Raw genomic sequence first — 27,525 nt, 5'->3', positions numbered from 1 at the left:
AAAACTAGACTAGATCCAGATTACCTCTAGTTTTCTCCAATGACTAGCTACAACTCTTTAAACTCGTATTTTCAATTTTTCTCCTACCTTTCTGACTTGGAATTATTTGAGAACTAAAACTGCCCTTTTCCCTGAAGCCCTGCAAACCAAATAAAAACAACTTGAGGTAACCTTCAGAAAAATCACACTACCTCACATCTAGACAACCTGTATGCCTGTTGTTCTAGGGGCCACTTGAAAGATCAGAGACATGTGGACTATGAACCAGGAAAATCTGTCAGACTGTCATTGCCTGCTCCCACTCCAGCTGAAGATGCGTCCAGCCTGACATCTACAAGTCATGGCTAGCTACCCTCAGAACTCAGAAAAATTAACGAAACAGAACACCTGATTATTTAATTAAATCACAGGCCTAACTTTGAGAATATACCTGCATCATGGCCTCCTGAAATGAGATTATACCTGAGCTGATCTATTGCCAGTACTAAAAGACTGGTTCAACAAGATGGAACAATCTACCAGGGCTCAACTTTAAATGTGTGAAACTTCAAGTGCCAAGGGCAGGTTGCCCTAAGATAGGCCACTTTGCCCGTGAATGTTACTTTGACTTAAAAGCAGTCAAAACCCAGAAGATTTAGGAAAAGCTCCTTACCTCCACATCAACTGCCTAAGTTTACATTTACAGAAAGGACAGCCTATACAGAGCTATTAACTGAGATTCCTCTTTACCTAAGACGCTTATTTGTGTAACAGCAACCTTTATTTTCCAAACATCTCCTCTCACCTTCCTGCCAATGGCTGTCCTTCCCTTTATATCCGCCGACCCCCTACCCCCCCAGTCCTTTGCTCAGGATGTCATATAAGCCTCACATTGCCTGAATGTCTTTGAAATTTCACGTCTGTTTTCTCCTGTTAATCTGTCTCATGTCAATTTCTTAGACCAGCTAGAAGGGCAAAGGACATTCTGCCTCCCTGATAATACCAGAGAAAACAACAACAAAATAGTGGGAACTGAGAGCAGCACTAATGCCTTAAATTTTGATCACATTTTTCAATTAAGCTGAGATTGATCAAATGGGGGAATTGTTAAACCACAGGCCCCAAATGGTATCACTCAGGCTTATTCTGCAAACCAGGACTTAATACCTACATTAACTGCAGTTTCAAACTTTCCCAGAAATGTAGTCTTAACTGAACAAACAGGGAATCTTCTGATTAGTGATAATGGGTCTGCCACATGGGCCCTCTCCCTTCTCCCAGAGGGTAAAAGACCCCTTGTTTTTATCCTCATGGGAAAGTGACCTTGCCTGCAACAATCCTTTTCTTTTGCTAGTAACTTTCTTACCCCACCTTCCTTCCTATAATGTACAATGCATCGAGCTTCCATTCCCTCTACGTGCTAAATAAGAAGCTGCCCAAATTGTTTAAAAAAGCCAATTACATCTTCGGCTTTACTATACTGAATTTTGTTTTTTTAACAAGATAGCGAATTGCCTTACCTGCAAGGTAACGAATTGTCTCAAGCTTGTTAGACTCCATCAGTGTTTTCAAAGAAGCAATTTCAGTGTCAATTTTATTACTGGTCTCGGAAATAATACTTCTGGTTTTGGTATCCTGCAGTAAATAAAAATGAGACAAATTCTGTCCCTATATATTATGGACAAAACATTTACATTAGAAACCCTTACTTAGGGCTAACTTTGTATTGCAAGGGTCTTAATTGGGGAAACAGTAAAAGCACAGTGACAGAAAAAACATGAACATTACAAACGGACAAAAAGAATATTCAATTTTTGATATTTGGAGATTATTATTAATTTCTTTGGATTATCTTATTTTGGGTACATTCTACTAAAAGCCTCATAGTAAAAAATTTGAGACCTAAAATATATGATAATAAACTAAGAAGGTAAACTAGGAAGGAAAGGAAAAAGTTTTAGTCCTAGAACTATAAACACTTTGTGTATAAAAATCCTTAGGACATCACAGTTAAAACTTTTGCACAATTTAAAGAAAAAACTCACCCAGATTTATAATGTGAACTGGCAGCAGTATTAAAGGGAATGGCAGAAATGCTTTTGTTGTGTAACACCAGGGAGAGAGATAAGATGGCATATGGAGCTTAGAAATAAGCTCTGGAGAATTTGATTTCCTTGTTTATCTCTTTTGTCTGGCCAAGAAAAGAACAGAATAGGATACCTGGAAAGACAAATGAGACCTTCCCTTCTATTTAATAATTAAGAAAGAGTGGTGTCTCAGGGCACCTGGGTGGCACAAACTGCCGACTCTTGGTTTTGGCTCAGGTTGTGATCTCAGGGTCATGAAACTGAGCCCTGCCTGTGGCTCTGAGCTCAGCACAGAGTCTGCTTAAGACAGTCTCCCTCCCTCTCCTCGTGTTCTTTCTAAAATAAATAAAAACAACAGCAAAAAAGAGTGATGTCTCTTCTGTTAGAACGTAGACCAAATGGCTTTTAACTTGTAGGCTGAGTCAAAAAGCTGGGTTTTACTCAAGCTATAGAGATTAAACATGGATTACAATTTAGGATTAGGAGAAGGTAAACAGTTGTAGAGTATGGAGTTCAGAATCCAGGGTCACATTCTGGCTCGACCACTTATTAGCTATGTGACTTTAACTTCCCTGTGTCTCATTTCCAAATTGGTAAAATGGGACTAAAGAGGGCCTACTTCAGAGGCTGATAAGGAGAATTAACAGAAGTAAAGCAAGTAAAACAGTATCTGATACATAATAAGCATTCAATAAATATTTACTGTTAGTCTCTGCCTTCATTTAAATGCTAATTGTGAATCCTTGCTTTCAAAAAATAGTTCCTTTGTATATACAAATAATTTAGTTACAAAATATGTTACCTGGATTCTGACAGAAATCACAGTTCAGGTACAGGGCATGAGAGCAGTATAAAAGACATTTTTACATACTAGTTTACCTTGCTGGTAAATTCTGTGGTTGCTTCCATAAGTTTCTTTTCTTGATCTGTAAACTAAAGGATATGATGAATCAAGAGGTTAAAAAAAAAGACCAGAAGGAATAATAAAGGAATTAAGTTACCAAGAAAACACAAGAAGCACATTACCATATCAGTTACTCTGCTTCTTTCTAGGTTGATGTCCAGTTTATTATCTGCTCTGATTTGACTGGTTTCATTCTTTAAAGAAAACCAAAATATTAAAAAAGAAATCTCATAATGTTTGTTCTGAAATTAGTAAAATATTCTAAAGTGAGAAAAGTACTTAAACTTACTATCAGTTGCTGCTTAACTTGTTCCAATTCAGTTTTCATTTTCTAGGTATAAAAAAAATCACATGCAATTGCCATTATACCAAACACAACAAATCTGAAACCCTGCATTAGCAAAAACTGGACGATCTCTACACATTTCTAATTAACCATTAACTAAAACTACACAAAAAAGGAAAGTAGTATTTCATCATATTCAAAAAATTCTTATGAATTTTACAATACAAAAAAAGTATTTGTTCTACTTACTTTATTTTTAAACCATGACTGATATTCTAAATTTAAAAATATTTAAGCTAGCGATCAAAATTCCAACTGAAGTACAGAAAGTTTTCTAATTTTAACTGACAAAAGTTAGCACAGAATCATATAAAATGGAAAATGTCACATTACTTTAAATTCTGAGAACATTATATTGAGCTATATGAGAAATTTTATAATAATAAATATAGAGCTCAAAGATTTTCCCTTCCATGTGACTTTTACATGTGTAAGGTACAACCCTTAATCTTTGGTCAAGAAACCATAATTTATATATAGAAACATTAGTTATGGTTAAACATGTAGTATACTTTGATCTAAAACCTTGATAATTATTGACTGACCACATAAAATCATTATTTGGTCCTATTCGTCACCAAGTGGAATACATGTGAGATCAGTTATTTTATTAGTAATAAACCGAAACTTGTATCACCTGATTCTCTGCTCTCAGATTTGCAAATTCACTTTTTTCTAGGATGACCATGTCTTTCCTGATGGAGTCCAAATGAGACATTAGTTGTTGTACTGTTATTTCCTGGAAAGCAAAATTAAAATAACCTAGTGATATAGAATGCCATCACCTTATACAGAATTGTTTTCATGGAATGTAAAATAATCTGTTGTTATGCTATAAGGTATAATGTTTCTTGGCTAACTAAACAAAACCAAGCCATGTGAAAACCACATATCAAAATGAAAAGGAGGTTCCAGTCCAAGGTTGCCACACAGGAAGACCCTGAACTCACCTCCTCCATGGACACACCAAATCTACACCTATTTATAAAGCACTTCCTCCTGAAGAACAACACAGAGCTAACCAAACAGCTTCTGCACAGCAAAAGATGTATCACATACAAAAAGGCAAGACAGAGACACAGTCATGAAGGGAACCCCCAATCCCGACACTGAGAGCCACGGTGGGAGTGATAGTACTGAATGACCATGAGCAGATCTATCTGCCCTGGGATACAGAAAAAACAATGAGGCTTCAAAGGGTAACTAGAATATAAAAGATCCTGCCCCAGAACTCTGCCAAACAGTGCAGAAGCTCAGCAGGTATTTTCTGCTTCAGAGCGGGTGGTGAACATCACTGTTTATCTTCCCCATCCACCTTGAGAGCACAGACGCGAGCAGACACCACAGCTGGCCTACCACCTCAGCAAGCACTAGGCCCCTGGCCCAAACCAACACAGTGTCTGTGAAGGTGGCCCCAGCGGAGACCACACCAGAACACCCACGGTCAGTGTTCACAACAGCTGACTCGCCAAGGTGGCACATGTGCAAAGCACCCCAGAATAACCCAGGCCCCCAACACTTCACCTCCAGATAACTTGCCAGGATACCCCCAGTTAAGAGCATCCCAGGACTTTTCCAAATTAGCTCACACCCAACCAGGGTGCCACCTGCACGAAGGGTCTTGGGAGCCCCTGGCCCAGGCTCACTTAAACTTAAGCTGTCCTGCCAGGGCACTAGCTCCACGAAGAGCCCCAAGCTGCCTAGAATGAAACCTCTTCAGCTTCAGCTGTCTTACCAGGCGAGAACCCTGGGACTGCCTCCAGACAATACCCACTATAGCACCAGCTCTCTGGCCAGGGTGCAATCTACATGGAGAGCTGTGAGACTGTCCAGGCCTGTACCCGGCCTGTACCTGCTTTGGTTCTGTACATCCCACCAAAATGGCCCTAACACGAGGTGCCCCAGGATCTAAGCCTCCGACATCCTCACATTCAGAAAGCCAGCCAAAGTCATCAGGCACACATCCTCCACAGGGGATGACTACACAATATCACTCTATTTTGGAAAAGTAGCTGTTGCATGTAATTCACAGAAACAAAGTAAAGCAAGAGGAGGAGACAAAGGAGTCTGCTTCAGACAAAACCAAAACCTCGGAAACAGGACTAAATAGAATGGAAATAAGAAATATGCTTGATAAATAGTTCAAAATTATGCACATAAAGATGCCCACTGGATTGGACATTGGGGTTGATAAACTCAGTAAGAACTTGAACAAAGAGACAGAAAATTAAAAAGAACCAATCAGACTTGAAGAACACAATAAATGAAATGAAAGATGAACTAAAGGGAATCAACAGATTAGAGGATAGAAAAGAGATTAGTAATATGGAAAAGAGGGCAATGGAAAGAACCCAAGCTGAACAGTAAAAAGGAAAAAAAAAAAAGGGATAGGTTAAGGGATCTCTTGGACAACATCAAGCAAAAAAACATTTGCATTATAGGGGTCCCAAAAGAAGAAAAGGAAGAGGGGGGCAGATAAGTTATTTGAAGACACGATAGATGAAAACCTCCCTCACTTAGGGAAGGAAACAGACCTCCAGGTTCAAGAAGTGCAGAGGAGTACTAAAGATGAACCCAAGGAAGTCCACACCACAAATAGTAATTAAAATGTCAAAGATAAAAGGGAGAAATTTAAAACCAGAAAGAGAGAAACAATGAGTTATATACAAAGGAAATCCAAGACTATCAGCTGATTTCCCTGCAGAAACTATATAGGCCAGAAGGGAACAGTACGATATATTAAAAATGCTTAAGGTTGTAAAAACCTACAACCTGAATCCTCCACCCAGCAAGGTTATCATTAGGAACTGTTCAGTTTTCCAGACAAAATTTTAAAAAGTTCATCACCTTTAGAAGCCTTATAAAAAATACAAAATGATTTCTTTGAGGGGAAAAGAAGAGGTCAAATTAGAAGAAAATTATGAAATGAAAAACTTTCATGAGTAAAAGCAAACAAAGTAAAGGTAGTACAGCAAACACTTAAAAAGTGAGTTTGAAGATTAAAGATAGAGGCAGTAAAGTCAATTATATTCAAAAATCAGTTAAGGGGATTCACAAACTAAAAAGATATGAAATATGACAACATATACATAAAATGTGGAGGGGGTAGATAAAAATGGGTTTCTTTTAGAATGTGTTTGAACTTAAGTAACCATCAACTTAATATAGACAGCTAAGTACTTAGGATGTCATATATGAACTTTATGGCAACCACAAACCTAAAACCTGCAAGAGATACACAAAAAATAAAGAGAAAGAAGGCTAAGCAAAACACTAAAGAAAGTCATCAATCACAAGGAATGAGAGCAAGAGACCAAGAAAGGAATGGAGAATTACAAAAGCAACAAAATGGCAAAAAGAACATATACATCAATAATTAAATTAAATGGTCTAAGTGTTCCAATCAAAAGACACAGAGCGACAGATTGGATAAAAAAAGACCCATCTACATGCAGTGTACGAGAGACTCACCTTAGTACTAAAGAAACATACAGACTAAAAGTGAAGGAATGGAAAAAGATACCCTATGCAAACTGATTGTGGGGGGTGCAGCAAGCCAGAGTAGCAGTAATTAAATCAATAAAAATAGACTTTAAAACAAAGACTAACAGACAAACAAGGGCATTACATAATAAAGGGATCAATCCAATAAGAGGATATAACAATTATAAATATCTATGCACCCAACACTGGAGCATCTAATAATGCATAAAGGAAATATTAATAGATAAAGGGAGAAACTGACAGTAATATGATCCTGAGAGACTTTAATACCCCACTTACAACAACGGATAGATCATACAGAATAAAAATAAATAAGGAAACAGTGGTCTTTCAACCAACATATTAGACCAGATGGACATACCCCCAAACAACAGATTATACATTCTTTTCAAGGGAACACGTAACAACATTCTCCAGAACAGGTCACATGTGAGGCCACAAAACAAGTCTCCCTAAATTTAGTAAAACTGAATTCATAGTAATCTTTTCCAACCGCAACAGTATGAAACTAGAAATAAATCGCAAGAATAAAAGTGGAAGAAACAAACACATGGAGGTTAACAACATGCTATGAAACAACCAATGGGTCAATAAAGAAATCAAAGAGGAAATAAAAAAATACATGGAGACAAATGAAAATGAAACACAATGGTTCAAAATCTTTGGGACACAGTGAAAGCAGTTCTAAGGAGATACTTAGTGAAACAAGCCTACCTCAAGAAACAAAAAAAATTCCGAATAAATAATCTAACCTTACGTGTAAAGAAACTAGAAAAAGGAACAGAATAAACCTAAAATTGGTAGAAGGAAGGAAACAATAAAGATGAGAGTAGAAATAAATGAAATAGACACTAAAAAACCAATAGAAATAGAATAATGAAACCCAGAGCCGGTTCTTTGAAAAGATAAACAAAAGTGATAAACTTTTAGCCAGACTCATCAAGAAAAAAAGGAGGAAGACACAAATAAAATAAAAAATGAAAGAGGGTAAGTAACAACTGACACCACAGAAATACAAAAGATTAGAACAGAATACTACAAAACTACATGCCAGCGAAATGGGACAACCTAGAAGAAATACATAAATTTCTAGAAATATATAAACTTTCAAAACTGAATCAGGAAGAAATAGAAAATCTGAACAGACCAATTACTAGTAATGAAATTGAACTGATAATCAAAAAAACCCCAACAAACAAAAGTCCAGGACCAGATAGATTCACGGTGAATTCTACCAAACATTTAAGCAAAAGTTAACACTTCTTCTCAAAATATTCCAAAAAATAGGACAGAAAACTTCCAAATCCATTCTATGAGGCTGGCATTACCCTGATACCAAAACCACCCGTCAAAAACACTACAAAAAAAAAAAAAAAAAAAGAAAACAGGCCCGTATCTATGGTAAGCACCGATGCAAAATTCTCAAAAAATATTAGCAAACTGAATTCAACAATACATTAAGAGGATCATTTACCATGATCAAGTTTGATTTATTCCTGGGATGCAAGGATGGTTCACAAACCTATCAATGTGGTACATCACATTAACAAGAGGAAGGATAAAAACCATATGATCATCTTAACAGATGCAAAGAAAAGCATATGACAAAATATAGCATCCATTCATGATAAAAACTCTCAACAATGTGGGTGTAGAGGGAACATACCTCAACATAATAAAAGCCATGTATGACAAACCCACAGATAACGTGATACTCAATGGTGAATAATGGAGAGCTTTTCCTTTAAGATCAGGAACAAGATGAAGATGTCCACTCTCACCAGTTTCATTCAACACAGTACTGGAAGTCCTAGCCACAGCTATCAGACAACAAAAAGAAAAGGCACAGAATTGGTGAGGAAGGACAACTGTCACTATCTGCAGATCACTTGAAACTATACAAAGAAAATCCTAAAACTATACACAGAAAACCTTAAGCTCCAAACTCCACCAAAAAAACCCTATTAGGAGTAATAAATGAATTCAGTAAAGTTGGAAGACAGAAAATTAATACCCAAAAATCAGCTGCATTTCTATATACTAGTAACAAAGTAGCAGAGAAATAAACAATTCCATTTACAATTGCACCAAAAAGAATAAAATACCTAGGACTAAACCAAGGAGGTGAAAAAACTGTACTCTGAAATCTTTAAGACACTGATGATAGAATCTGAAGATGGCACACAAAGAAGGGAAAATATTCCAGGCTCATGGACTGGAGAAATTCATATTGTTAAAATGTCCATACTACCCAAAGCAATCTACAAATTCAATGCAATCCCTATCAAAATACCAACTGCATCTTTCACAGAACTGGAACAAATAATCCTAAAATTGTATAGAATGACAAAGGACTTCAAATAGCGGTGGCAATCTTGAGAAAGAACAAAGCTGGAGGTGTCAAAATTCCAGATTTCAAGATACACTATTAAGCTATTGTGATAAAAAGCCTGGTACTGGCATAAAAACAGACACACAGATCAATAGAACAGAGTAGAAAGCCCAAAAATAAACCCATGCTTGTATGGTAAATTAATCTACAACAAAGAAGGGCAAGAATATACAATGGAAGAAAAGAATCTGGTTAGGAAATTTTGGATCAGTGTCAATGAGTCTGCCACATGGGCACACTCCATCCCCTAAGGAAAGATGAGGTTATCTGCATAAGACCCTATGCTTTTCCCCTAAGGGACAATCCTTTTCTTCTGCTAATAACTTCCCTGCCCTACCCTCCTATAAAAACCTTCCATTTTGTACAACTCCTCAGAGCCACACTGTACTTGCCAAATGAGCTATTGTCTGATTTATGAATCATTTAATAAAGCCAAGTAGATCTTTAAATCTACTTGGTTGAGGAGTGCCTGCTGGCACAGTTGGTAGAATATGTAACTCCTGATCTTGGGGTCATGAGTTCAAGCCTCATATTGGGCATAGAGCTTACTTAAAAAAAAAAATTACTGGGTTGAATGGTGGCAGTCAGAGAAACCGAAGCAAACTTCTTCTGGCAGCATTCAAGGAGAACGAAAAACACAGACATGGTGCCCACAAACTCTTTGAGTTCATAGTCTTTCTTGTTTCTGAGGGCTGTGGTAATTTCCTCTTGTTTCTGAGCTCGACTCTCTCTTTTGGTTTCGGTGTTTTTCAGTTCAGCTCTTGACCTGACTGGCGTTCCTTTACAAGGCAGGTCAGCTTGAAATGGCAGATGGTTATGCTGGAGCCCAGTTGAGCCGGCAGAAGGGTCTTCCAGGAGCCAAGGCTTTCAGACCACAATTCCCCATGTGGAAAACCCCAGCAAGGTTCTATGGGAATTGCTGATGGTGTACACAGGGCCCTGTGGCCAGGACACAGTACTTCCAGTATATTCAGGTGCACATTTTGTCTTGCTTTATGTAAATAAAGGCTCTTGCGAGCACGTATCTAGGAGTCCAAAAAGCCACAAAAATTGGTGGACAGAAGTCGAGCATTTAGAGGCTGTTAGACTGTTTGCCACCTCAAGAAGGTGTCATACAAAAAATAATAGCTTTGGATAATGACTGACTTTTTCAAAGATTTAATGAAGTTTTTGTAAGTAATTTAAATATAATTGTTAAGAACAAGTAAATAAAAATTTTAGGTAATCTTTTTAAATAGTCTCCCTAAATCTTTTTAGTAGTGTAAAACCTTAAAGTTTTGTTAAGTTAAATTTATTAAATATCTAGATCATTTCCAAATAAGAGAAAATACTAAACCATTAATTACTAAACATAGGACAGAACTGGGATGTAGAAAAAATAATTACAGAAGGTTGAAAAAGGAATCATTAAAAAGGAATTTTAATGTGTGGTCACAAACTGGTTAAGATTAAAATAAATTTATTTAAAAAAGTTCCAATATGAAAAGTAAGCTGTTGCAAAATTAGAATTTAGTTTTCTATTAAAGGGACAACGTTTTCTTGGACTTTCGGTCTGTTTTTGGTAAGATTGTAAAAGTTCCTTTCTCTTCTAAATATTAAATTTCATAATGATCTGTTATCTTATTTAGGCAAGTGCTTTAAAATCTTTTTTGATATTTTTGGGGCTCCTGAATGGCTCAGTCATTAAGCATCTGACTCTTGATTTTGGCTCAGGTCATGATCTCAGGGTTGTGGCCCCACCTCCAGCTCTGCGCTCAGCGTGGAGTCCGCTTGTAGATTCTTTCCCTAGCTCCCTTTGCCCCTCCCCCCACGCCTGCATGCTCGCTCTCTCTCTCCAAAATAAATAATTTTTAAAAATCTTTGATGGTCTTTTTGATGAATTTTTCCAAATCAAATTCTAAATGAAGTCTTTTTGACCTGGCATATTCCAAAGGATTTGTTAAACCAATCAGGCTTATTTGACATGCAAATTACATGGAAAGCATTGTCAAATAAGTAATATGAAGCCTTCTTTATATTTGTAAAACTGTGGCTCATGTGGACAAAGTCCATTCTGCTTCTGCAAAAATGGCACCTCACTGCCAGACTTTTGCCATCCTAATGTCCTTGTAACATGGCAATAGTGTACTCCTGAATCAGAAAAATTAAGATGGGTAAGTAATGGTTATAAACTGAATAAACAAGCGTATGGGAAGCCTAAGACAGTGGCTTGGTTCTTCCTGGCTCCCTGACAAATCCCATCTTCCATTTTTTGCATACCTTCACACCCATGGTAGTACATTTAGATAACTCAAATTATGAATAGGTACTGGGGTGAAGACTTGCGGTCTACCAGCAAGGTCTGACCTGTTTGGTCCACAATCCTGGAAAAATTGTTTTTGTTCGTTCTCAGTGGCTTCAGATCTCCTTCTGGACCCTCTGAATACCAGCAGCTGGACTTCATTCAACTGCCACTTAGTATGGGTTATCAGTGTTCTTGTTCTTGTATGTGTGTTTTCTGGATGAGATAAAGCCTTTCCTTGCTGCAAGGCTCATGCCCTCACAGTAAAAACAAAACATAACTGTTAAAAAATGTGTTTCTCACTTGGGGTGTACTTTTCAACTACCTCTAGTGATCAAGACACTCACTTTGTTGAGTTACATCATAGGAGCCTCAGCACAAACCTTACAAGCTTCTTGGAATTCTATTAGTATACAACCTTCTGCTGATTCCCTGTTGTCTCATGCTGGTATGACCAAGCTACTGTAAATCTCTCTCTAACGTCTTATGGTCAAGCCTATCATCAGCAGGTTCTTCCTGGATCCCAATTCAAAAGAACACGTCAGTCACAGTCTAGAGCCTGGTGACAGGGTATCCTAGAATATCATCAGAGGAAGACAGCCTTCAAGGCCGGTGGACAGGGACTTTACCAAGTGCTCCTGACCACTGACAATGCTGCAAAATTAAAAGATGCTAGAGACCTCTAAATGTAATTTATGAGGAAGATAAGTACCTGACATCTTTTCCTTTACTCTGGTATTGGCCAACAAAAATAATACCTTCATCTGTATCTCCCAGTACAGTTGCTAAAGGGGTGGTAACCTCTTTTATTTTGGGCTAAGAAAAAAATCTGTGTCCCTAACTTTTCACAAGCAGAATGGCATTTCATTGGTCAACTCCCTTGAATTTACTTTGTTGAGTTAAAAAGGACCTATCACTGGGGAGCCTGGGTGGCTCATCTGGTTGAGCATCTGACTTTTTTTTTTTTAAGATTTTTAAAAATGTATGTATTTGACAGATAGTCATTGGAGGCCCCAACGAACAGAAGTCTAGGACCAGATGGCTTCACAGGTGAATTCTACCAAACATTAGAAGGCGAGTTAATACTTACTCTTCTCAAACTATTCCAAAAAATAGAAGAGAAAGGAAAACTTCCAATTTCATTCTATGAGGCCAGCACTACCCTGATACTAAAACCAAAGACACCACAAATAAAGAGAACTACAGGTCAATATCTCTGATGAACGGAGATACAAAAATCCTCAACAAAAATACTAGCAAACTGAATCCAACAATACATTAAAAAAATCATTCACCAGCATCAAGTGGGATTTATTTCTGGGACACAAGGATGGTTCAATATTTGCAAATCAATCAACATGATACATCACATCAATAAGAGAAAGGATAAAAATGATATTATCATTTTGATAAATACAGAAAAAGCATTTGACGAAGTACAACACCCATTCATGATAAAAACCTTCAACAAAGCAGGTGTAGAGGGAACAAACCTCAACATAGTAAAGACCTTTATGAAAAACCCACAGCCAACATCATACTCAGTGGGGAAAAACTGAGGGCTTTTTCCATAAGGCGAAGAAAAGACAAGAATGTCCACTCTCACCACTTCTATTCAATATAGTCCTAGCCACAGCAATCAGGCAACAGAAAGGAATAAAAGGCATGCAAATTGGTAAGGAAAAAGGAAAACTTTCACTATTTGTAGATAACATACGATATATAGAAAACCCTAAAGACTCCACCCAAAACCACTAGAACTGATAAATGAATTCAGTAGTTGTAGGATACAAAATCAATGTACAGAAATCTGTTGCATTTCTATACACTAATACTGAAACAGCAGAAAGAGAAATGAAGAAAATAATCCCATTTACAGTTGTACCAAATATAATAAAATACCTAAGAATAAACTTAACCAAGGAGGTGAAAGACCTGTACTCTGAAAACTCAAACACTGACTAAAGAAATTTAAAAAATGCAAAGATAGGGGTGCCTGGGTGGCTCAGTTGGTTAAGCATCTGCCTTGGCTCAGGTCATGATCCCAGGGTCCTGGAAGTGAGCCCTCCACATTGGGCTCCCTGCCCAGTGGGGGAGTCTGCTTATCACTCTCCCTCTGCCATTTCCCCCAGCTGGTGCTCTCTCTCAAATAAATAAATAAAATCTTAAAAAAAAAAAAAAAAAGATATTCCATGGTCATGGATTGAAGAATATTGTTAAAATGTCTATACTACCCAAAGCAATCTACACATTTAATGCAACCCCTATCAAAATACCAACAGCATTTTGCACAGCATTAGGACAAACAACCCTAAAATTAGCACGGAATGACAAAAGACCTTGAATAGTCAGAGCAATCTTGAAAAACAAACCAAAACAAAACTGGAGGTACACAATTCCAGACTTCAGGTTATATTACAAAGCTGTAGTAAGTAAAGCAGTATGGTAGTGGCACAAAAACAGAACAGAAAGCCCAGAAAAAAACCCACAATTATATGGTCAATTAATCTCTGACAAAGCAGGAGACAAGATGCAATAGGAAAAAGCCTCTTCAACAAAGGGTGCTGGGAAAGCCGGACAGCTACATGCAAAAGAATGAAACTGGACCACTTTCTTACACCATACCAAAAATAAACTCAAAATGGATGTAACACCCAAAACTGTAAGTCCTAGAGGAGAGCACAGGCAGTAACTTCTCTGACATTGGCAGTAGCAACATTTTTTTAAAATATGTCTTCCAAGGTAAGGGAAATAGAAACAAAATAAACTATTGGGATTACATCAAAGCAAAAAGCTTCTGCACAGCAAAGGAAATAGTCAACAAAACTAAAAGGCAACATACTGAATGGGAGAAATGCAAATGACATGTTCAATACAGGGTTAGTATCCAAAATATGTATGCAACTTAGACATTTGAACACTCCAAAAAACCAAATAATCCTATTAAGAAATAGGCAGAAGACATGACAGACATTTCTCCAAAGGAAGATACACAGATGGCCAAAAGGCACATGAAAAGATGCCTAATCAACATCAGTTATCATGAGGGAAATGCAAATCAAAATTACAATGAGATAACACCTCATGGCTAAACTCAACAAGAAACAACAAATGTTGGTGAGCATGTGGAGAAAAAAGGAACGTTCCTGCACTGTTGGTAGGAATGCAGACTGGTGTAGCCACTGTGGGAAACAGTATGGAGGGTCCTCAAAAAATGAAAAATAGAACTACCCTATGAACCAGTAATCGCACTACTGAGTATTTAACCCCCAAAATGCAAAAATACTTATTCAAAGGGATACATGTGCGCTTATGTTTATCGCAGTATGATTTACAATAGCCAAATTATGGAAGCAGCCCAAGTGTCCATCAATTGATGAATGGATAAAGAAGATATGGTGATATATAAAGATATATATATATACACAATGGAATATTATTTGGCCATAAAAAAGAATGAAATCTTGCCATTTACAGCGACATGGAGGTAGAGCATAATGCTAAGTGAAATATGTCAGAGAAAGACAAATACCATATGATTCCACTCATATGTGGAATTTAAGAAACAAAACAAACAAGCAAAGATTAAAAACAAAAAAGAGAGAGAGACCAAGCAACAGACTCTTAACTATGGAGAACAAACTAATGGTTACAAGAGGGGAGACGGGTGAAATAGGTGTACATTTATGATGAGCACTGAGTACTGTATAGAATTGGTCAATCACTATATTGTACATCTGATACTACCATAACATTGTTTGTTTATAGGAATAAAGATTAAAAACTTCATAAAAAAGATAAATTACTTACAGTGCTTTGTTTTCAAGTTTAATATTCACTGAGTATGTGGAAAGTTGATTTTATATTTGAGAAGAACCTGAAAAATTAATTTCTTATACCTTTAAAAAGTGTCAGTAGCTTCATTAGCCCTTTCAGAGTAGCTCAGAGGTTCTGGGGAATTAATTAAATGACAGTTTTTTGTTTTTTTTTTTTAGTGGATTTAGTAGTCTGTCATGATCCTGAATAAAGTAAGCTAAAATAACGCACACAAAAATTTAAGGGTAAGTAAAATCTAAGGGTTGAATGCTTTTAATTCTAAAGTCTAATTAATTGGAAATGATAGTAAAATTTTTAAAAGCTTTCAATGCTTCATGACTCTTTAAGCATTGAAATTTTATGCAAAAGGTTCTAATTTTATTAGGAAAGAAATCCTAATTTTTCTCTGCTGTTAAATATTTATCTGAGAAAGGAAACCTAAATCTGAAAAATTAAAAAAAGATATAAGAAATCAGATTCTTAAATTCAGTGAATTAATTCACAAATTATTCCTGAAAAAAAAAAGTGGGTAGAGGAACTGAATAAGCATTTTTCCAAAGAGGACATACAGATGGCCACAGGACATATGAAGATGCTCAACATCACTAATTCTCAGGGAAATGCAAATCAAAACCACAGCGAGAGATCACCTCACACTAGTCAGAATGGCTATCAAAACAAGAAATACAAGTGTTGATAAGGATGTAGAAAGAAAGAGAACCCTTGTGAACTACTAGTGAGAATGTAAACTGATGCAATCACTGTGAAAAACAGTATAGAGATTCCTCAAAAAATTAAAAATAGAAATACCATGATCCAGTAATTCCATTACTGGGTATTTACCAGAGAAAATGAAAACACTAATTTTTTAAAAGATATATGCACTCCTAGGTTTATTGTAGCCTTATTTACAATAGCCAAGATATGGAAGGAAACCAAGTGTCCATGGAGAGATGAATGTATAGGGAAGTGGTATATATACAATGGAGTATTACTCAATTATAAAAAAGAATGAGATCTGGCCATTTGTTACAACATGGATGGACCTAGAGGGTATTATGTTAAGTGAAATACATCGGACAGAGAAAGACAAACACTATATAATTTCATTTACATGTATTATCTAAAAAACAAAACAAATGAAAAAAAAAAAGCAGAAACAGAAGAACTAGTGGTTGCCAGAGGGGTGGAAGTGGGGGGATGGGTGAAATAGGTAAAGAGAATTAAGAGGTATAAACTTCCAGTTATAAAATAAATAAATCCTGGAGATAAAAAGGACAGCATAGGGAATATAGTCAATAACATTCATTGTAAAAACATTGTATAGTGACAGTGACTACATATATCATGGGGGAGCACTAAGTAATGTACAAAATTGTCAAATCACTACTTTGTACACTTCAAGCTAATACAATATTGTATATCAATTATATTTCAATAATAAATGCTAAAAAAGAGTATTTCTGCAAATTGTAAACCACATTTTTAACAGTATATCACTTGGGAAAGGAGGAATAAAAAAGACAAATCTTAATTCCTAAGTAAAAATAAAGTATCTGTCAACTCCAAAGTGGGGGAGGGAGATCTAACTGATATATATAAATACATCTTTTATATATATATATATATATAAAATTATAGGAAGGAAACACATTTTTTTAAAAATTTTTATTGTTATGTTAACCACCATACATCATTAGTTTTAGATGTAGTGTTCCATGATTCATTGTTTGTGCATAACACCCAGTGCTCCATGCAGAACGTGCCCTCTTTAATACCCATCACCAGGCTAACCCATTATCCCACCTCCCACCCCCCTCCCCTGTAGAACCCTCAGTTTGTTTTTCAGAGTCCATTGTCTCTCATGGTTCGTCTCCCCCTCCGATTCCCCCCCTTCATTGGAAGGAAACAAATTCCTTTTTTTTTTTTTTTTTTTAAAGATTTTATTTATTTATTTGAGAGAGAGAGAGAATGAGAGACAGAGAGCATGAGAGGGAGGAGGGTAGAGGGAGAAGCAGACTCCCCGCCAAGCAGGGAGCCCGATGCGGAACTTGATCCCAGGACTCCAGGATCATGACCTGAGCCGAAGGCAGTCGCTTAACCAACTGAGCCACCCAGGCGCCCCCGGAAGGAAACAAATTCTTAAACACAGTGAATTAATTCATGAATTATTATGAGTTCTATGAATTATTCCACAGTTAAGTTCATTTAGCTTATTCTATGCTTTATATAAAATTATTGCTTTTTCTCCATAGCACCACGTGACATGTGTTACAATTAAAATTTTCAGATTGTTACTCTCCAAAAGCACTCTACAATTTTAATTCCCACTGATCCATTTCCCCATGTCTACATCAGCACTGGATATTGCTAGTGGTTTTGAGTTTATAATTGGCATTAAAAACTGAAATGGCATTGCATTATTTATCCTTAAAAATTTGCACTTCAGTCAAGTAACTTTACATATATTTATTGCCTATTTATATTTTTCTATGAGCTATTTTTGGCCTTTGACCATTTTTCTTTAAAATTACTGAAATTTTTTTATTGATTCTTAAAAATTACTCAACCCAATTCACTCTTCAGTGGCAAAGGAGAATAATTCTACCTACTTCTCAAGATTGTTATAGGAATTACGTAAAATAATACATGAGAAATCCACAGCTCTGTGCATCTCTCATCCTAAGTTCTTAGTAAACGGCATTATTTGACCTTAAGGATTTGTGTATCCAAATAAAAGCATATTAATGAAGTTGTTCCCAGCCATGTTTATATCCCTTCCAGCTTTCTAAGTTCATGAAAGTTAACCAGAACATATACGTGACTACACTAAAATGTTTTTATCTTTTTTTTTTAAGATTTTATTTATTTTTTGACAGAGAGGACAGCAAGAGAGGGAACACAAGCAGGGGGAGTGGGAAAGGGAGAAGCAGGCTTCCCGCGGAGCAGGAAGCCCGATGTGGGGCTCGATCCCAGGACCCTGGGATCATGACCTGAGCCGAAGGCAGATGCTTAACAACTGAGCCACCCAGGCGCCCCCAAAATGTTTTTATCTTATAAGTTAGCTTTTCTACTGTGGTAGGTTTTCTATGGGAAAAAAGTTATTTCACAAATCATCTACCACCACCACCTCAAATAATTCAAATAATAATTTTCTCACATAACAAAATATTTGACAAAATTTCATTCTCTGTGCTACAATAATTTTATTATGACTCTTCTAACTCCTCAATCTCTTTATTTTTTTTTAAGATTTTATTTATTTGACAGAGAGAGATAATGAGAACAGGAACACAAGTAGGAGAGGGAGAAGCAGACTCCCCGCTGAGCAGGGACCCTGGACCCAGGATCCTGGGATCATGACCTGAGCCGTAGGCAGACACTTAACAACTGAGCCACCCAGGTGCCCCCTCCTCAATCTCTTTAGATAGTGACTTTACTAAAGGGTTTTGCTTTTTGTTCTTTGGTTCCCTTGTAGAGTATAAGGAAGATGTAGGTGTGTTTAGAAGGTGGGTGGGTAGTCAGAGATGCAGTATAAAAAAGACTGATGAAACTGTCAGAACTGATAATAATGAAAATATTACCTGTTGAGCTCGAGTAACCATCTCCTTGTAGATACTATCCAGGCTGACATTTGATAAAGTGGTTAATGCTGATACAATTGTTTCTGCTTGTGCTTTGTCAAATCCTGTAGACAGCAAATACATATTTATGTTTTTTTAAAAATGCATATCCTTATCAACATAAACAGCTAAAATAACTTTCCTCATCAAATTTTTCACTTAAAAAAGGGTTACAATTAAAATTTTCAGATTGTTACTCTCCAAAAGCACTCTACAATTTTAATTCCCACTGATCCATTTCCCCATGTCTACATCAACACTGGATATTGCTAGTGGTTTTGAGTTTATAATTGGCATTAAAAACTGAAATGGCATTGCATTATTTATCCTTAAAATTTGCACTTCAGTCAACTAACTTTACATATATTTATTGCCTATTTATATTTTTCTGTGAGCTATTTTTGGCCTTTGACCATTTTTCTTTAAAATTACTGAAATTTTTTTATTGATTCATATGAACTCTTTGTATATTAAAGCAATATGTTCATTGTCATGTATGTTCCTAACATTTTTAACTTTGTAAATGATACCCTTTGATATACATTTTTAAATACTTCAGTAGTCCCATCTGTCTTTACTCTTCTGCTTTTGAGTTTTAGGTCTTGCTTCCTCAATCTAAGAGTCTTAAAATATTCTATATTCTAGTATTTTTAATAGCTTTTCTCTTTTTTTTTTTAAATTTTATTTGACAGAGAGAGACACAGCGAGAGAGGGAACACAAGTGGGGGAGAGGGAGAAGCAGGCTTCCCACTGAGCAGGGAGCCCAATGTGGGGCTCAATCCCAGGACCCTGGGATTATGACCTGAGCCGAGGGCAGACGCTTAATGACTGAGCCACCCAGGCGCCCTCTCATTTTTTTTTTTTTTTTTACATTTGACTTTTAGTCAATCTAATTTATTTTTCAGTGAGAGTATCTGTTTTTTTCAAACAGCTAGTAATGTATCTTATCAATTTATTAAATAGCCCTTCCTTTCCCTAATTTGTAATGCCTTCTTTATTGTTCGCTAAAAATGTCTATATCTATCTGAATACCATTCTATTAATCAACTTTTCTATTCCTGTACTATCACATAATTTAACTTACTGTTTTGATACCTGGTAATCTTTTGTTTGTTCTTTTTCTTTTTTGCTATTCTTAAATGTCCTTGCACTTCCACGTGAACTTTAGTATCAGCCTAGAAACTCGTTTTTCTTTTCTACAATTGAAATCATACTACACATGTAATTTTATGTTTTTTTTCCACTTAATCTGAGTATTTCTCAGATCAGTAAATATTCCTCAACACCATTTTTATGACTGTAGAATATTCCACTGTATGGATGGCACTTGTATTTAAAGTGACTCTTAATTGTTCATAATAATGATATTGTCTTCACTAGGTAATTTACTGTGACTGTTAATATTCTTCTTTCAAGAGGTACCCGTTTCTCACCATGAGTTTCCAAATCCTGAACCAGTGCATGGGTATCAAAAGTTAATCTCCTTTGTTCTAAAGGAGTTATGTCCACTCGCCTCATATCATATCCTTCCTTGGTTGTGGTGGTGAAGAAGTCTGAAAAAGGAAGACAGGTTTTTTCCTTGTAGTAACCAACACAAGTGTGACACTTTAGCTTCTAAGGCATCACTCCTATCTATTTACCACACGGTTCCAGCTCCTAGGAATTCTATAATTTCAAGGAAGAAAACGGATTCTTCTGAGCGGCCCACTCTTTTATCTGAAAAGTTTCTAACATTATTCTATACCTGGCAAACATTGAATAAATGTTTCCTTTCCTTCTTTCGGATATATTTTATTTGTTAAGAGTCAGTCAAAAGTTGTAATATACATCAAAAGCTTTGGATATCACTGCCACGTCTCTCATTACTGGAACAGTAGAAACCACCCAACTCTCCTAGGGGCTCAGAAGTTTTTCATAGAGCTATGGTAATTATTTATACCTACATCCCCATATAAAGTAGCTTTTTGAATGCCCACTCTCTTACATATCCATTTTATTTCCATCATAGTTCTCAGCTCTAATCTGTAATTGTCTGGTTTGTCTCTCTGAACCAGAATGTAAGCTCCATGGCACTTTGGGTTTTTCATCACTGTACTTTCAGTACCTAGAAAGGTGCTTGGCAGATAACTGGGTCACAATATTTTACTGTTGAATCAATCCATGTATTTGATTTTAAATCCTGGGGTATTTACTACTGTCAACACAAAAGCCCTAGCAAATTTCTCATTTTTGCAATAAATTGTCCCATTTCAATAAATTCCCAATTTTTAACCCAGACACAGTCTGGTCCTTTTCCATATATTACTGATGAATTTCATTAAAAGATTTCATTCTTTTTCAGAATTCTGTCTATATACAACTTCATTACTATTATTATGTACTAAGTAAAATAACAGCTAATTAGTGTAACTATTAATTGAACACTAGGTACTATCCTATTTTTTTATAGAAGATTTTATTTATTTGAAAGAGAAAGAGAGAGAACAAGTGAGCACGAACAGTGGGAGGAGCAGAGGGAGAAGCAGACTCCCCACTGAAGAGGGAGCCTGACACGGGGCTTGATCCCAGGACCCCAGAATCATGACCTGAGCTGAAGGCAGATGCTTAACAGACTGAGCCGTCCAGGCACCCCATATACCAGATATTTTACATACTATGAACGCAAGGTGATATTATCTACATTTTTAGAAAAGAAAACTGAACCTAGAAAAGATAAAGCATTTTACCTAAAGTTACAGAGTCATTGGTAGAATCAGAATTGAGACTCAAGTCTTCTGACTCCAAAGCTCATGCTCTTTCTGTCACCCTAAGCTGTCTCTTTTTTTATCCTAATCGCTTAAGTTATCTAGGTACTTAAAAGACATAGCTGCAACCTCAGGTATTACGTTTCTGCTAGGTAGTGTAGGGAAAATGTCATTCTTTCCTATGTATCTTTTCAGCCAACAAATACTTGAGTGCCAGGCCTGGGGGATGATGTGCAAAACCAGACATAACTGATGTCTTTGCTGACTTTGTGGACTAGTAGGCAGGAAAGATATGTTTAAAAACGGTATCTAAATATAAACTCTAAATTCAATGATGAAAAAGTAATGGCCAGTCCTTTATATCAATTCATTCAAATACTCAGATAAATTCTGTTTACAGGTAATAGGAATCAGATGTAAAGATGGATCAATTTTGCACGCATGCGCGTGCGTGCACACACACACACACATATTAGCGCAGTGGTCAGCAATCTTTTTGGCTCTGAGTGCCATCTAGAAGAGTTAAGCAATGTGCCTTTGTGTGTCAATATTAAACCTAAGGAAGAGAAAAGAAAATATTAGAGGAAAAAGAGGGGCAGATTTCAGTAATATTTCCAATAACAACTGCATTAGGAATGATTAGTACCCACAGTTATCCATCCTTCATTAGAAGTTTAGTATTTTATTTGGGGTTTACTGTGTGGAAGGGGAGTAATATTTATATAACACGATACTGCTTTCACACCTATTATTTATCCTTAAAATTCTCATGTTATGGATGAGAAAAACAGGTTCAGAAATGCTAAGTAACTGCCTGAGATCTTATGGTCTCAGAGCTAGGCAGATTAGTGCACAATTCTTCCTCCTTTCACAAAGGGAAGCTTCCCACTGATATGGGAGAGAGACCAAATAAATACCTACCACTGCTGCAAATCTCTGCCGGGTGCAGCTGCAATCTCATGACCCACTGTGCTCAATTTGGCCCTCCGCTCTCAAGGACTCTTAATTCTTTAATTCTCTTAATAATTTAAGAAAGTTCCCCGTTTCTTTGCCTGCTCATATTTATCCTCCAGTGTTCAGTTCAAATGTCTCCTCCACCAGAAGGCCTGCCCAGACTCCTTTAGGTCAGGTTTTTTCTTGTTAGGGTTTTTCACAGGATCCTAGGACATTATTTTGCCGCACCTCACAATTTACACATTTATATGATTGTTAACTGCTTACCTTTCCCACCAGGCCAGGGGTCAGGTCAGCAAACCACAGTCTGCAGGCCACCACCACCTATTTTTCTAAACAGCTTTATTGCAACACCACCATGCTCATTCACTTATGAATGAAAAACATGAGAATTTAAAAAACAGTATCTAAATATAAACTCTAAGTTCAAATGATAAAAAAGAAAGAGCCAGTCCTTTTTACACCTATGGGTGCTTTCATGCTACCAAGACAAGAATAGTATCAGTGACCGTATGGCTCACAATGGCTACAATATAACCTGGCTCGTTACAGAAAAACTGACGACCACTGTGTAAGATGGTAAGGTCCCTGTGAGATGGAACCATACCTGTTCTTGCTCATCATGGAATCCCCAATGCCTAATACAATTCTGGGTGCTCAGCAGACATTTGCTGATTGACAGGAACTGTGTTAGGTATTGTGGGTACAATGAAGATCAAGACTGTGGTTTTAACTCATGTGCTATCAAGATATATCCATAAGGGAATACAGAGGAGAAATATTTGGTCCTCGATGAGAATAAAGGGTTAAAAAATGGCTATTTGAATGAAATCTTACCCTTTGCAGCAATGTGGATGGAACTAGAGGGTATTATGCTAAGTGAAATAAGTCAATCAGAGAAAGACAATTATCATATGATTTCACTCATTTGGAATTTAAGAAACAAAACAGAATGATAGGGGAAGGGAAGGAAAAATATATTAAGATGAAATCAGAGAGGGAGACAAACCATAAGAGACTCTCAGGAAACAAACAGAGGGTTCCTGGAGGGGAAGAGAGTGGGGGAATGGGGTGATAGGCATTAAGGAGGACACATGATGTAATGAACACTGGGTTTTATATGCAACTGATGAATCACTGAACTCTACCTCTGAACTACTAATACACCATATGTTAATTAATTGAATTTAAATAAAAGTTTCTAAAAATGGCTATTTGGAAAAGATACTAGTTACAGTAAATTTTAAAGGAGTTAGCCAGGCAGGAGGAAAAGGATGAGCAAAATTCACAAAGACATGAGCTGCCTTTGCTATTTCTACCTTGGGCTCTATTTACTGTGGGGATAAGAAGAAACAAGAATAGAAAAGGATCTGTGGAATATTCATTCCTTAGGTGTACTCAAATAGTTACGTAATCTTTGACTAAGTCCTCACAATCCTAAGAAGTAGGTGTTTACACCCTCCTTTGCAGTAGGACTTTAGAGAGCACTCTTCTTTGGAGGGAATAAGGAAATGGAAAAGCTTTGATATCCACAGTAGGGCTTCACAAGACTTCAACTCATAAGCACTTTATTTTTTCCTCATAAGCACTTTTTTTTTTTTTAAAGATTTTATTTATTTATTCATAAGAGACAGAGAGGCAGAGGGAGAAGCAGGCTCCCCGCTAAGCGGGGAGCCCAATGTGGGACTCGATCCCAGGACTCTGGGATCATGACCTGAGCCGAAGGCAGACACTTAACCATCTGAGCCACCCAGGCCTCATAAGCACTTTTAAGAGTATGTCTTTGCAAGCATATTAATAGGTAGAGGAGATGAAGTAACAAGAATCACTGTTCTTAGCTCAGGTGGGATAACAGGTCATTAACACCTTAGAAGTTCCCAGAACTTATACAATTGTACAAAACCCCAAACCCTTCCTTTCATACCTATCTTGTAGTTTTCTTAAAGTGAGAAACAAACTCCATTTAAAGACTTAACCAGCATCACGAAGCTGTTAAACTGTGTATCTTGGATTAGCACTCTGACTTACCTTGAACCAAGCTGCCTCTTTGCCAGGAAAGGCCAGATTTTACTTTCGATAATACATGTAAAATGCTCTCATTAAATCTAAGCTACAAGTTTTATATTAACTTACTGCTAACTTCAGAGGTGCAATACTTTAGTGACATAGCTGGTTACTAATATATATTTCTATATGCTGATCTGTTGGCAGGCGCTTTGCTAGCTACATCAGAATTACCAGAATTAATACGTAACACAGAGATCCCTGGTCTCCACCCCTGAAGACTGACACAGTAGTTCTGGAGTAGGGCTTAAAACTACATATTTTTAGAAAGTATCCGCAGGGTTTCTATTCTGCTAAATTTGGGAAGCAGTAATGAACTAGGAATCCAGCACTATTAAAACTTAGACAAATTGCATCACCTTCCCATGCCTTCTATTATTTATCTTTAAAAAGGATACTGGACTAAATAACTGAGATCCTTCCATAGGTCAAGGTCAAGGTTTTTAAGTTCCTTCATTACTGACATTATTAGGCAAGTTTAAACTACACAGTAAGCATTCAATTACTGTTTGTTCAGTGATGAGGGACACAATCATATTAGTTGTAAGGGGCCACTTAAGATTTCTCCAAGAAAGTCAGATTCAAGTAGGGTAACTCAACAAATATGTTAAGACAACACTGCTTACTTATTATTTTCTAGTACTTCAAAGTTCATTCTCCAAAATTGTTTAATATTGTTTACATATTCAAATGAAAACATTCTCTCTCAAAATTTACAACGATTAGATTGAAAATGGGGTGATTTCCTAGGGTTCAAAAAATGCTATCTCCTTTTTGTAAAGTCCATCATAATGTACAAGGATACCCAAGACCTAAATATGTAACCAAATACCTTGTGACAGACACTGGGAGCTCAACAGCAGTCTTACAGATGGGCGATCTACAACTGCAATCTTACTGTGTGCGTGAAATGAAGCAATTAGCAGAATGGCACAAAGTACGGTGGGCACTGGGTGGCTCATTTCACATGGCACTGAAGATTTAAGTTGAACAGAGAATGGTAAGATTGGTACGAAGTGCCTATTCTGTAGACAACCTTACAGAATTTTTAAAAAGGGTGAGGGGAGATGGAGTCTGGAATCCTCTTTCAGCATCAAGTCTGACGTCCTTCAGGACACAATGCTAACGGGCGCCACCAAGTTCAACACTTGCAGGTTCCAGCACTCACGTTTTGTTTTGCTTTGAATGGCTACTATGTGATTGCAGAGTACTAGAAATTACAGCGAAAATAAAGCCGGCCTGACCTGAAATGTATGCTGTGGTCTTCCAAAAACGTGGGCTCGAGACAGCACTCGAATAACAGCCTAAGTTTGAACAGGCCACGAGAGAAACCAGAACTCTCAGAACACAGATTGCTCCCGACATACCTCCCAGAAGGCGAGGACTGCCAGCCTCATTAGACAGCAGGAAGGAAACAAGGCCTGAGAAAGAAGCCGGCGCGGGGGGCGGGGGGCGGGGCACGCTCTAGCGATGGAACCAGGTGGAACCCCAGGCTCTCGGAGAAGGCGGCGCTCTACTGGGTCCTCGCCCCCGCGCAACCTGGCGAGAGCGGCGGCGGGGTCGTCTGCACCGGGCGGGGCTGGGAGGGGCGTGGCAGTGTCGCCTCGCGCGGCCGAGCAGGCAAGAAGCACCGGCAGTCTCCCCAGATAGCACTCAGGCTTCGGTGACAAGCTGACTCATCTCACCTCTTCGCAGGGCCGGCGAAAAATCCCCGCAAAGGCTCGAAACCCAGGGGCTCCCATGGCCCTCAGACCGCAGCAGCCGCCAAGCACAACGACTCCACATTTCCGGTTTTCGGGCTGGCGGGAGGAGGCGAAAGGCTGGCTGAATCACACTCAGGCTTTCGGGCAAGGTAGTTCTGGCACCGCGAGGATGCTGGGAAGTGTAGTTTTCCGCCTGCCGCAAAAACAAACCGCCAGCGCAGACTCCAGCCGCGGTCAGGCAAAGAGGGGCCTCTTCACAGACGGACCCACAGCTCACGAGCATGGTTCACAGCGGCTTCGCTCCTCCCACCTTCCCTTCCCAACGGCGCAGGACGTTACCGCCCTAAGAGAGCGGGACCGTGCCTGAGACCTTCCAGTGCCCGTTCCCTAGCAATGAGGTACAGCTCAACAGCAGTGGTTCCCCGGAAAAGCCAGCAACCATTACGCGCGTGGGTGGGAGACGGAGTCACAGCCCACCGCCGGGCAACCTGGAACCTGAACTCCTCGTCAGCTGAGCATTCCGGGGGATCGCGCGGAAACCTGGGAAGTGTAGTCCAACGAGGCCCTTATTCGTGCGGCTTCATGGCCTGCTGCTCCGCCCTCTTGTGTAGAGGAGGACGAACTTCAGTTGGTTTAGTCCCCGTCTGGAGGGAAACTTCGTTTCCAGAGTGGACCTGATTTTCACCACTTACCCCTCTGAGACCTGTTACTTCAGACTTTGTTCCACACAGTAAAAATGCTGAAAATAACAGTACACAGTAGTTGTGGGGTTCAAGTATGCTAATGTATTCTTAGTAAATTCTAAAGTGGTCACAGTCGTTAGGTTTTAGAGGCTTAATTATTCTCATAAAGGATGTATGCTTCTCGGCCTTTTGGCTGAGATCAAGGGTATTCTCATAAAGGATGTAAACAGTTACCCCTGGATTTTCCTACCTATTTGTTTTCAAAGCTTTGTAAGCATCAGCTGCATAACAAGACCATTCTAAGCACTGGGGCCCATTAAAGGAACAACACTGGATTCCTGTCGGCAAGGGCTTTAACAGGCAATTTATGGAGAGGAAGTATAAGGCTATTAAAAAACTGAAGGAAAAAAAGGGATAGTTTAAACTCACCAGGAAAATGAAAAAA

The 27,525-nt window shown here is 37.8% G+C and overlaps 1 protein-coding gene across 3 annotated transcripts in view; it reads right to left on the bottom strand.

The window, feature by feature from the left end:
- Positions 1-26,901, bottom strand: part of CCDC90B (coiled-coil domain containing 90B) — a 45,124-nt gene extending 18,223 nt beyond the window's left edge. The window contains exons 1-8 of one of the 3 annotated variants that reach the window (XM_045894532.3): positions 26,380-26,901; positions 20,366-20,485; positions 18,894-18,997; positions 3,954-4,055; positions 3,260-3,301; positions 3,093-3,164; positions 2,946-2,999; positions 1,500-1,614 (exon numbers count right to left, since the gene is read on the bottom strand). In XM_045894532.3, the coding sequence (XP_045750488.1) occupies positions 1,500-1,614; positions 2,946-2,999; positions 3,093-3,164; positions 3,260-3,301; positions 3,954-4,055; positions 18,894-18,997; positions 20,366-20,485; positions 26,380-26,680 (910 nt within the window). In that variant the 5' untranslated portion in view covers positions 26,681-26,901. The remainder of the gene's footprint in view (positions 1-1,499; positions 1,615-2,945; positions 3,000-3,092; positions 3,165-3,259; positions 3,302-3,953; positions 4,056-18,893; positions 18,998-20,365; positions 20,486-26,379) is intronic. The other 2 variants (XM_064576825.1, XM_045894533.3) reach the window with 2 other exon arrangements.
- Between the last annotated feature and the right edge of the window lie 624 nt (positions 26,902-27,525).

This window comes from Mirounga angustirostris, unplaced genomic scaffold (genome assembly GCF_029215605.1).
Source record: "Mirounga angustirostris isolate CCGP_5_RB_7025 unplaced genomic scaffold, mMirAng1.0.hap1 SCAF_13, whole genome shotgun sequence".
Classification (NCBI taxonomy): domain Eukaryota; kingdom Metazoa; phylum Chordata; class Mammalia; order Carnivora; family Phocidae; genus Mirounga; species Mirounga angustirostris.
The sequence above is the reverse complement of the archived record's forward strand: the minus strand, read 5'-3'. Positions and strand labels throughout refer to the sequence as shown.